Source organism: Nymphalis io, chromosome 11 (genome assembly GCF_905147045.1).
Source record: "Nymphalis io chromosome 11, ilAglIoxx1.1, whole genome shotgun sequence".
Lineage (NCBI taxonomy): Eukaryota > Metazoa > Arthropoda > Insecta > Lepidoptera > Nymphalidae > Nymphalis > Nymphalis io.
In genome coordinates, this window is record NC_065898.1 from 11,425,573 (window position 1) to 11,438,085 (window position 12,513).

General features: G+C 35.0%; 2 protein-coding genes across 3 annotated transcripts in view; one reads left to right on the forward strand and one right to left on the reverse strand.

Moving 5' to 3' along the window:
• Positions 1-41: 41 nt before the first annotated feature.
• On the reverse strand, positions 42-5,757 carry LOC126771775 (sepiapterin reductase). Of its 2 annotated transcripts, XR_007669565.1 has the most exons (5): positions 5,612-5,757; positions 5,336-5,459; positions 4,957-5,126; positions 3,197-3,366; positions 42-2,507 (listed from the first exon to the last, which is right to left on the reverse strand). XR_007669565.1 is itself a non-coding variant. In XM_050491871.1 (3 exons), exon 3 carries the CDS (start codon positions 4,944-4,946, stop codon positions 4,143-4,145), a length of 804 nt encoding a protein of 267 aa, XP_050347828.1. In that variant the 5' UTR covers positions 4,947-5,126; positions 5,336-5,459; positions 5,612-5,757; the 3' UTR covers positions 3,840-4,142. The 2 variants fall into 2 exon arrangements, 1 of the variants encoding a protein (XP_050347828.1); XM_050491871.1 differs by lacking the exons at positions 42-2,507; positions 3,197-3,366 and having other exon boundaries at positions 3,840-5,126.
• Positions 5,758-10,359: 4,602 nt separating this feature from the next.
• The window catches only part of LOC126771752 (ski oncogene), a 59,177-nt gene continuing 57,023 nt past the window's right edge, over positions 10,360-12,513 (forward strand). Inside the window, exon 1 of the mRNA XM_050491834.1 lies at positions 10,360-11,670. Coding sequence (XP_050347791.1) covers positions 10,855-11,670 — 816 coding nt within the window. The 5' untranslated portion in view covers positions 10,360-10,854. The remainder of the gene's footprint in view (positions 11,671-12,513) is intronic.

Here is a 12,513-nt window from a genome sequence, read left to right on the forward strand (position 1 = left end):
GAAATAATCACTGTAGTTCTTACCAATTCTAATTAAATATTTATATTATATAATTTTATATTAAATAGGTAGGTATATGAAATATATATATGATATTTTTTTAATAATTAAAAAAAAAACATGGTGATGAATTTAGAATAAAATAGTAATACAATTTTAATACATAAAAAAATTAGAAAACTACATTCACTATGCAAAAATAAAAGTTCATCCAAATTTTCATTTTTATACAAAGCTTTAAAAACAGTTTCTCTGTTTGCGTTGAAGCGATACATGATTGCCTTGATGGCTCCATAGGTCAACCCTTCGAGGCAATTAAAAAAACTATTGAAATCCCTGTCACACTCTCGAGATATCTTTAAAGCAGGTTTGTCTTTACTAATGTGATACATTGTGAGTAAGCATTAATAGTGGGGCGCGTCTTTGTGGATTGAACTAACTAAATATATTTAGGCTTGAATTACGATGTCCGATTATACGATTACGCCATGACAGCAATTTATTCCTTAGTTTCGGCTACATTTATTATAAATCACAAGAGTATAATTAAAAAAACTTATAATTAAAATACTTGCTTGATGTTTGAGCATTGTTGCTATACATTATTCTTTGTTGCAGAGGTGGAAATATCTTTATTCATTTATAGTTCTCTATATGTGAAAAAATGTGTGTGTTTGCACAAGCTACTTTTATACTTCGTGATAACATCAAAATATATTGAATATCCTAGAGTGTTTAAATTAATTAGCACTTACCCATGACCTTAGATATTTTCGGTGTTAAATTTTGACTCTTTCAAAGTAAATCATTTATTATTGAAATTATTTGGACTACCACTTATCATGTGAGTAGTGACATAATTTTTCATATTAACTTATTCATTTTCGAAATAATTGATATTCATATTCGTGTATCTATTCGCGCAATTTGACTCTCAAATAAAAAAAAGTTACTTATTAAAAAGCTGTTAATGGAAATGAAACATCTGGCCTACCTCTCAATTAAAATCATTTTTCGAATATGTAAAGCAAAGATATTTGGTTAACCATTTTTGGTAAATAATAAGAAAATTTCCACGATCTAAGGTATGCTATTGGCTTTTTTTATTACAACTCGGATATATATGTACTTTACAGTATAATAGATGAAATGAAAAAATATACTAATTATACTATATAATATTATATTTTAACAAACTCAATACTGCGATAATTGAGTATTCGTAATTTATTTTTAGTTATAAATTTAACTTATCCGTTCGTGTTATTGAATCTCTGATATAGTATCAACAGTTTTATAAGGCCTTTATAGTCACAGAATATATAATGACCAAATGTCAAGTAGTTAATAACTATATGTTAAAATGAAGGCAATCGTTTCTGGTAACACCAGTTGGTGTCACTAGCGAGTAAGGTTCTATTGCGTTCATAAATTTTGTTTTATTTTAAATAATTGATAATAGGTAAATAAATAAAATATATATAATACCTCTGTGTTGTTGTGACCCGTTTTTTTTTTTGCAAAAATAACGGAGGACATACTTTGCGAAAGACAATACTCGCCTAAAACAGTGGTTTAACGTATGCTTGACAAAATTAATCAGGAATGATACAAAACTTAACAACAATCATGAATAATTATTGAATATCTTCGACGAAAAATTATTAAAAAATAAGACATTTGACATTTCTAGAGACTGCCATCCACTAGCGCCTCTCGCGGCGAATTCAAGAACAAACAACAACAAGTCCATTGGCGGGACAAGTCCCTGGCCCTTTGGGCCAAAACGAACTAGACACGACAAGTCAACTTTTCGGTGAGGACCAGCCCGGGTAAAGGGGGCAACCCCAAGGCCCGTACCCAGACTGACCTAGGCCAGTCAGGAGGAACCAACTCTCTTGCGGGACAATATCACAAGTTCGATCCTGAATTACAGATATTAAAGCTATTGTCTAATAAAAACATAAAAAAAGTTGCAGAAAACGCTAATTTTAATTTATTAACAATTTAGTCAATGAGCCAAAGCTATAAAAAATATTTTTTTATTCATATAATATATATTTAAGTATATTATTAGAAATTATTATTATTGTTTATTATTTGTACTTATAATTTTTTTTTAATTTCTGCTATGCAACATAACAATTATTTTCGTATGGTTTTTATTTTTACTTATATAATAATGACGATTATTTATTGAAATAATATTTTATTATGATAAACTAACTTGGATATAATTTAATCGAATTACATTAGAATTAAGATATTGGCCACAAACTCGGTCCACTCATTTAGACATTGAGCATATCTAGACTTAAGTTTCATTCACCCAGTTATTTTGCTAAGATGTGTTTCGAATTCAATATTCAAATTTAACATATAATAAAGCACATGTTTATCAACTGTCAACCGTAAGCAACCTCTTCCACTATGGTTTCCCAAGAATCTGTCGACTCTGTCTCCCAGGAATCGTCGTCATCTAAGTCATTTTCATTGTAATATGCCAGCTGTAAATTAAAATTTTTATTTTACCATATATATCTTACAATTATTTTTTTCTTAATAAAATAAATATACTTGGTGGTAGGGCTTTGTGTAAGTCCGTCTGGGTCGGTACCCACTCTTCATGTTCTACAGCACAACAACAATATTAAGTATTGTTGTGTACCGCTTTAATGGGCGAGTGAGCTGATTTAACTGCAGGCACAATGGACATAACATTTTAGTTCCAATTGTTGTGCATTGACAATGAAGGAATGGTTAATATTTCTTACAGGGCCGATGTCTATGGACGATGTTGACCATGTACCCTCAGGGCCCATTTGCTCATCGACTTACCTATATTATATAAAAAAATGATTAACATTTTTGGGTTTTCTCGATATTTAAAGTTAAGAAATAAGACACTATAAAGTGATGGAGCAACATGAGATGTTTTGTATGCTTTCACAGCACTGTAAGTTATATTTTAATTTAGATGTCTTTTTCTAGCTGACAGCAAGAAGAAGACATTGAGTTTATAATTTCAAGAAAGTGATAGTATTTAAATAACTTCACATAATTATAGGAAGCTAGTACAAAACGGATAGTAAACAAAAGTGTGAAGTGATGAATTTTAATTTTTTTTTATTTCATACAAATTTTTTTATTCGATTTTTAATTGTTTAGATAGTCAGTCAATATTTATTATAAATACCTCATTTTCATGTAACCTATTTACAGTATGGACTCTTATTTGGAACATCCAAGCTTGACCGAGAAGTGCTACGGTACCACTGAGCAGCAGCGGCATGCTGAATCGACACTTCCAAGCCAAGTTCATTAGGAAAATGAATAAACCTTTCCTACCCGCCATTCTGGAAACATCTGGAACATTTAAGAATAAAAAAATAGAACGAAAAAAAAAACTAACTGATAAGTGTTATTATAATTAATGATGTCAATATGAGATTATATAATCTGTTGTAAGTATAGGCAAAGATTTTTATTTAAATGTAGAATTAATTATAGATTAAATATCAATGAATATAACGTTAACTTTCAATAGCCTATCAATAAACTTGTTTGATTGTAGTTTTTCTACTTGCAAATAGCACTTGATTGTATGGGGGTCAAGGTACTAACATAATCAACCTAGATAAGGTTATTCAATATTAAAACGACAATTGATACAATCATTGTGTAGAATGATGAAATTATTCTGTAACTTTAAACAGACTAATAAGGAAGGTATTATCTGCTGATTTCAAACACAAAAAATAAATAAAAATAAAGTTAATAAAAAAAAACCTTATGAATGTAACTCATATGTTAACAGAAAGGGGTTATTGAAAACACAATTCAAATTCAAGCATTTATTTCATAATATGAATTGCATTCATAAATATATTTTAAGCAAATACATTTGACACACATATAATGGAATGTTATTAGAATTATATTGATAATTATAAATCTAATAGTCAACGCCTTAAAAATGCTACTCTATTCAACAAGAATATTTTAGGAATGAGATTCAATGACAAGTGTCAAACATCATTTCATATAATTTTACTATAACAACAATCACAAGAATTTACCACATTTAAGACATAATTTAAAAAATTAGAAAGATTAATTTTTAAAGAGTAATTTCTCTTAATTTACTCGACATCAAAGATATCAACGTGTTCGCCTGGAGCAAATTTTCCAGACAGTAACACCTTCATGCATTTCTTGGCTGTCACCTCTGGTTTTATCAATGTGCCTTGACTTTTGAATGAAAGAAAAACATCTTTCAGATTTTCATTAACAGCTTCTTCCAGTACATTGTCGATCATAGCTGTCTCCACAGGCCCAGGGGAGTAATTCAGTACTTTCATTTGTTTCTTTTCTTCTGCTAGGACTCTGAAATACATTTCTCTAGCAGCTTTCCCACTGCAATAGTAGGCCATACCTCCCATTGGCTTGATCGCACAAAGTGATGTTATGTTAACAATTATAATCCTGTCTTCGATTTCCTCAAAAAGTTTGAGAAACTGAGTATTCAGAGAGATTACCTTGAACACATTCAGATCATAGTACTGTCTGAATTCCTCAATGTTTTCCATCCGTGAGGTTTCCACTGCCAAGTTACCAAGTGAACCGACATTGTGGAAAATAAGACAGTTGGAGAAGTCAGTAGCCTTGTGACCACTTATAGCCTGTTTTAGGAACTTATACATTTCTTTTTCAGATGCACTAGATAGATCAACAGAATTGTATAAGACTTTGACATTGTCAGACTCACAGAGGCTTGCAGTAATAGCAAGATCATGCTCCTTACGAGCCAGCAGCAACATAAGTGATTGCGGACCCAGATGTTTTGATATTTCCACAGCAAGGGCTCTACCTATACCTTGAGACGCACCAGTGACAACACAGAAGGATGGTCCAGACAAGTCTATGTTAGATGATGATGAAGCCATGGTTACTTACAAAGTTTTAATCAACAAGTCACTCCTGCAACAGCTTCTCTGCTTCAGTGTCTCCAATTACAGGGTCTAAGTCACAGCCTTCTCTCATTAATCTGTCAATACAATCAGCTCTGTATGCTGCTAGATTTTCAACAACTTTATTCTTCTTCTTAAGGGCCTTAAGTTTCCTTTCTGGAATTATTAATTAGAAATATTAACAAAATTTTAAATGTAATAAAAATTAACCAATTTAACGTACGATAATTACTATGGAATTTTATAATGTGACAACAGTTTAGTTGTGAAATTAACTTTAGATAACCTTATAATTAAAACAATTGATATAAATATTCACAAACATGTGTTTTACTGATAAAGCTATTAAAAAACAACATCATTACCCAGTACTGCAAGATATTCTGCTGAATCTGATAACTTATCACACTTCTCTGGTTTAAAATCGTCTTCGAATTCTGAAGCAACTGTTGAGTCTACAATTTCACAACCCCAGGGATCCATCAAACTCTGTAATATAAGTTTTAATACACCATAAGTTTATTTTTAGTTTTAACTAAGTCCAGAAATTAGTCTTAAAAACGCTTCAATTCAAGGCCATTTTAAAGCGAAACAAAAAACATTAATCAATCATTTACCAACCATCTACGCCCATTACTTACTTGAAGGCTCAACGCCAAATGTTATTAATTTTTAATTAGGGAAGGGATTTTGCATAAAAAACCTGCTAGAACATTGAATTGTGTAAATTGTAAATGACATGACAATGATTGACAATTTGAAAAGGCTAGTTTTTTGCTTTTGTCGGTACAGACTATAGAGTATATACAGACTTAACTAAACAATTCTTTGAAACAGATAATTAATCAATCAATTCGGATACTTGTCAAAACAAATAAAGAAGTTTTACACTTAAGATAGGTGTTTCTGTGTATTGAACATAAGGTTTAATTTAAGAAAAAAATGAATGGTAGCTATCTCCCAAGAGTAAGGATAATTCGTTTACAAAAGAAACAAAGGTTAATTAACCAAAAAATACGTACATTTTAAACTATAACCTATAAGTGTCAAATGAAGATTTAAGCAATAAGTATTTAAAAAAATTGTTATAGAAAGAAAACAGGCTTTTAAGTAGTAATATGAGCGTCATATGTAAATCTATAATATTTTGATTATTATAAACTGCATCAAGTTAAATAAAAGGCAAGAGATATTAAAAATTTGCCGCGTATAGACTAATTCAAACTTTAGCTATTATAAAACTAAAACAATTATCCTATTTTCTGATTTACCACTACTACCATATTCATGATAACCTCGGCGCAAACATGCGACAAAGTCCAACGGAAATCAGTGTAGATAGGTACGAAATGTTACATAAATTTCGCAATTAGACTCTACTACCACTTATCATCAGATGGAGTAGAGTCATTTGCCTTCCGGGCAAATATAAAAAAAGCAAGGTTTTGAATTCCGTAATAGTCTGTGAATGTCCCACTGCTGGGCTGTATGTCTCCTCTTCCTTTTTGAGGAAAAGGTTTGGAGCTAATTCCACCACGATGCTGCAGTGCGGGTTTCGTACACATGTGGCAGAATTTCAGTGAAATTAGATACATGCAGGTTTCCTCGCGACGTTTTCACGTACACGATGAAAAATACAAAAATAAGTATAACTATTACAATGATTAGTGCTTCTCCTAAAAAACTAATTTAATGTATGTACATGTAATTATTATGTAGCGATAAATAAATGTAATCTGCAATCAGTACTGATCACAGTCTTTGTATCCATCTGTATTAATCTGTACCTACATTTTCAACAAATACCACCATAGATAATGGGTAAATAGTATACCTAGTGTTTTGTCTCTTTCTTTAGTCTTGTTTATCAAATAATTCACTATTTACGTGTTAATAATCTGTCATAAACAGAAACACAATTTATTAATTACCTAATTTTATTAAATAAAACACAATAAGTAATGTTATCTAATAAAATAAATTGCTATTTAAAAATATTGTTCTCGAAAAAACTTTTAGAAAAATAATTCACTAACTCATCTATAAATCATTACTAACGTACTTAACTTCCAATTTGTATATTTTGGGTAAGACAAATTATAATGTCTTAACTTTCACGCTAGGCTGTATCATAGTGTATCTTGGAAGTAGGGCTTTGTGCAACCCCGCAAACCCGTCTGGGTAAGTACCGCCTACTCATCAAATATTCTGCTGCTAAACAGTAATACTGTAGTATATATATATATATATATATAGTGTGTATATATATATATATATATTATACTATAGTATGTTGCGTACCGGTTTGAAGGGTGAGTGAGTCAGTGTAATTATAAGCACAAGAGGCAACGTCTTAGATCCCAAGGTTGGAAGCGCATTGGCAGTGTAAGGAATAAGGAAAGGAAAGGACATGTTAATATTTCTTACAATCCCAATGTTTATAGGCGGTGGTGACCACTTACAATCAGGTGGCACATTTGTCCGTCAGTCTATTTCATAAAAAAACCATATAAATCTCCCTTGCATTTGTGATATAGATATTTATATATTCATAAAATCAGTCTTTTTTCGAAAATTATTTAAAACTTATTCTAAAATATCTTTGTTATTCAAATTGTGAAAATTAAAGTAATATATGTAGTAATATTAATACGCTACGCGTAGCAGTAACTTTACTTCAGCACAGTTAAATACAGTCTCGTTCGTCAAATTTTTACTGGTGGTAGAGCTTTGTGCAAGCTCGTCTGGGTAGGTACCACCCACTAATTAGATATTTTACCGCAAAACAGCAGTACTTGGTATTGTTGTGAGTACTTGGTTTGTTTGAAGTGTGAGTGAGTCAGTGTAATTACAGGCACAAAGGGAAAAGGTTGGTGGCGCATTGGTGATGTAAACGATGGTTAACATTTCTTACAATGCCAATGTCTATGGGCGTTGCTAACCACTTACCATCAAGTGGTCCATATGCTCGTCCGCCTTCCTATTATATAGAAAAAAAATCAAATTGTTGAAGATTTTTATGAGACGAAACAAAAAAAAAACAATTTATTTAAAAATAAACGCGTAAAGTGACATCATCCTCTACGCTTAATAATGGATATTTTGTTTTAAAATTGTCACGAGAAAGAATACAGCAAAAAGCTAATTTCAAGGCTACTTATTTTGAGTGGCTCTCAAAATTAAATGATAGTCAAAATTTACGTTTGAGTATGCGAAATTTTAAGTTGACGGCGATTCAAATAATTAGGTTGCATTCATATATTTAATTGACTTTTCAGTATTCAGCAAAATTAAGACGCAGTCTTAATTTTTTACTGTCTCGTTCGATAATTCGACAACGATGAACGGTAGGCGAACAATATATATGACCTAAATTGTAGGACGTATAAAAACAATGACAAAGTACCTATATAATCGTAATTTTCGTATCATGACGGAGAACGGAGTTATCGCAAAAAAAATTACCCCTTTTTTCAAGATGGTGGAAAAAGCTTATAGGAAATCTTAATTGACAATTTTAAGTTGAGCTTTTCTAATCCCTCCTACAAAATATCAAAAAATGAGCCTCCTCATTATATAATGCTCAGTATATGTGTCGGTTATGTTGTCGACTAACGTGTCTAGTTCATATTGAATTGTAAACAGTACATTTTATACACTATTTCACGTTACGAATATCTTACATTTCCCATTAGAATTTTAGGGATTATCATTTTGGGCTTCTACATCCATGATTAATTAATTCTCAAGCCAACTTTCGAATATTGTCTGGTGTTCTCTTCAAAAAAAAAAAAGCCGAGATGGCCCAGTGGTAAGAACGCGTGAATCTTAACCGATGATCGTGGGTTCAAACCCGGGCAAGCACCACTGAATTTTCATGTGCTTAATTTGTGATTATAATTCATCTCGTGCTTTACGGTGAAGGAAAACATCGTGAGGAAACCTGCATGTGTCTAATTTCACTGAAATTATGCCACATGTGTATTCCACCAACCCGCATTGGAGCAGCGTAGTGGAATAAGCTCCAAACCTTCTCCTCAAAATGAGGAGAGGAAGCCTTTAGCCCAGCAGTGGGACATTCACGGGCTGTTTCGGTTCGGTTTCGGTTCTCTTCCAAGGCGTGCTTTGTTCTGTGACCTGTCCTCGTACGCTCGAACTTTTGCCCGTTTCTTTAGGTCGCATTATCTAGAGTGCTCTATTTAATTATTTACTGTATCCGTGAGGTGCACTTTATAATATTTATTGTCAGGGAACTCTTCGCTTAAATTTAAAATAAAATGACTAGTAAAATAATACAAGAAAAACTTAATACATATTTAAGTTTTTAAGTATAATCAATCCATATGCATCTCGTGATTGAGTTCTGTAAGAAACAGATAAGGTAATAGTAATATTAATTAACAATTATAATCAACGTACATATAAACGTATAACCAAACTTATTCAAAGGATATATTGTCTCGTAATTATAAAAGTTAATTTAATGAAATACTTGATTAAATTACTAAATTAAGCAATCCGAGTAACCGGCACGTCATAAAGTACGCGAAAGTAATATTTAGCTACGGTTCGAAATGAATACAGGCAGAATATGACGGAACGAGTCTTAGTAAAGTAACACTACAGAAAAATACGGAATGTAATGTATGTATGGGTACTCGGCAGTACGATTATTAAATGCTTTGTTTGGTCCCGTTACTGTAAATCATACTTTATGTATTGAGAATTGAGTCGAATTTTATAAAACCGGTGTATGTAATGCTATATTTCTTTTGTGCTATATTTAAAAATAGTATGTAGAACTCTACAAATAGGGTTCTATTTTCTTTGTAGTTTAATGTTTAAAAGCAGTTTTCACAGATCTCCGAGCCGCCGCACTAGACGCAGCTGCCTCCTTGCCCCGCGTCCCGCAGCCCTCCCGCCGCGCGTCCCGCTGATACCCCGCGCGTGTCGCGCTTTCATAGATTATAAATACAGATATGTAAAACCCAACACATAGTGTTATGGTTAGATTGACTCAGTCTCTGAAAAAGTAATAGACAAACATCTTATTTTAAAAAACAATTAATTACATCTGATACAATCATCATCTCTCTTGGTACAAAGGGTACAGCAATTAAGTAGACTTAACCAATCAAATAATTTAGTTTAAAAAGATAGTATATAAAAATAATATTTTACTTAGTACTGTACAATAACAATAGTTTTTTTTATTTCACATACAACAGAATCAGAAAAATAATTCCAATTATTGTATGTTATATTCTCATTAGAAATCGATTACGTTATAGTTGCGTTAAATATTATTCTAATTAGAAAATGATCTTTTTACCTTTATGTAGTTTGTGTATAACACATCTATGACACAGGCGGAGCGCGGCTCGCGCCGCCATTCTGGATATTTTGACGGGAAGGTCGGTCACGTGACTCGGCGCGGCGGCGTGTCGGCGCGGGGGGCGCCGGCTAGACTCTCCAGTAGCCGAGCCATCCGTCTGCTGCTTTGACTGCGCCCGCTCGTCGGAATCCACGCCCTCGTCTCCCGCGCCCGCAATACGTCGACGACCGACTCGGATGTTTGACGCGCGACCTTATCGTTTGGAATTCGCGGCCGAACGGCCGGATTGAGGAGCGTTTGCACAAATTCGAATACGGGTGGGATTCATTTCTGCGAGATACTGGTCTCGGCCGCTTATTTTTGCACGGTTTCGCGAACGGCGACGGGGCGGAGACGCCGGGTGGGCGCGCGGCGGCGCGGTGCGTTCGGCGGGCGACGGGCGGACGGCGGCAGACATGGTCGGGCCGCTCGCGGAGCGCGACGCGCGCGCGCCCACCGTCGGGCGCTAGACGGGCGGAGGCCAAGAATCGCCGCCCGATCGCGGCGACCATGGACGTGGTGACGCCGCATATTACCTCCGTGCTGAGGACGTACCAGGCCAGCGCCCCGCGCAGCCTGCAGGGCCCGGGCGGGGGCGGTGGTCCCGCGGGGGCGCGCGCCACTGCCGCGCCGCCGCCACCGCCACCTCGCGCCGCACCGCCCATCCTCCTCGCTGCTGACCCTGTGCTGGGCGAGCGCGGCGAGACCGCACTCGAAGGCGAACCTATCTCCTGCTTTAGCGTGGGAGGCGAACGGCGCCTATGCTTGCCGCAGATCCTTACATCGGTGCTGACGGACTTCAGCTTGGAACAGATCAACCGTGTGTGCGACGAGCTGCAGATTTACTGTTCGCGGTGTACACCAGAGCAGTTGCACGAGCTGAAATCGACGGGCGTGTTGCCGCGCTCTGCGCCCTCATGCGGGCTGATCACCCAGACGGACGCGGAGCGCCTGTGCGCGGCGCTGCTGCACGCTCCGGCGACGGCAGCCCGTAAGCTGCCCGGGTTCCGCGTGTATCATGAGTGTTTCGGAGGCGCACGAGGCGTGTGCGCTCCAGAGCTAGGGTTAGTGCAGTGCGTGGAGTGCCGCGGGGTGTACGGGCCGCGACGGTTCGTGTGCCACTCGCACGGCACGGAGCACCGCACGTGTCATTGGGGGTTCGACTCGACACGATGGCGACGTTTCCTACTGGTGTCAGAAGAAGAACGCGACCGCGAAAAGTGCTGTGCGTTGCTTGACGAGCTCGCTGCCAGAGATTCGCGTGAGACTCAACCACCGCAGCCGCCTGCCCTCGTCAAACATCAAATACCACTCAAAAGAAAACAGGTATGTCTGGTTGCTCTCAATAACAATAGATTACTTATAGATTCCATTCCATTTTTCACTTTATTATTAATTTAATAATGGAAAGAAAAACTTTATTTAGTAATTTTAATTAATTTCTACTTTATTATTCACTTCATTTATTCACTTTAAAATTTTGTATAAGAAATACAATATGAATAATAATAATTATTGACGCACTCGAAGCAGTAGCGGCTATAGTTAATATTAAGAAAGTATTGAATTAATCTGATTTGACAGTACTTACTTTTAAGCAACGATGTCCTATATGTACTGATCAATAAACCTTTACTTTTTTAATTTTTCGCATATGAATGCTCTGGATAATCGCTATATAATCTCTACATAATGATTGCCATGCAAACGTATATTGTAGATCAACGATTTAAAGGGTCAGCATTGTAAGTTTTAATTCATATTCAGTTAGTAGAATCATCAAAGGTCAATTCGTTGCCAAAAAAAGGTCGTATATATTTCCTGTACAATGTTTTTATATGAATAGAACGTTCGTATGAAAATTGAAAAAAAACAATCGACTATGATAATGACAATTGACAATCTATGTAACGTACTAAAATAGAGTTAGACATAATTTTTTTTCTAAAAAATGCTACTTATATGGACTTTAAAAATGCGCCCAATGATCCGAGGCAATTATTTATCTTCGGTTACGGTTCATATACAATTTTAAACATTTTTTTTGAGATTTTTATTTTCAGTTTTGTCAGTTTTCGTCGAAAGAGTATCTGGACCAGCATTTTTTGTGACTAATTTAATTGTGACTAACTCTGCTATTAATAATTTAAAAATGTAATACTCACGTCT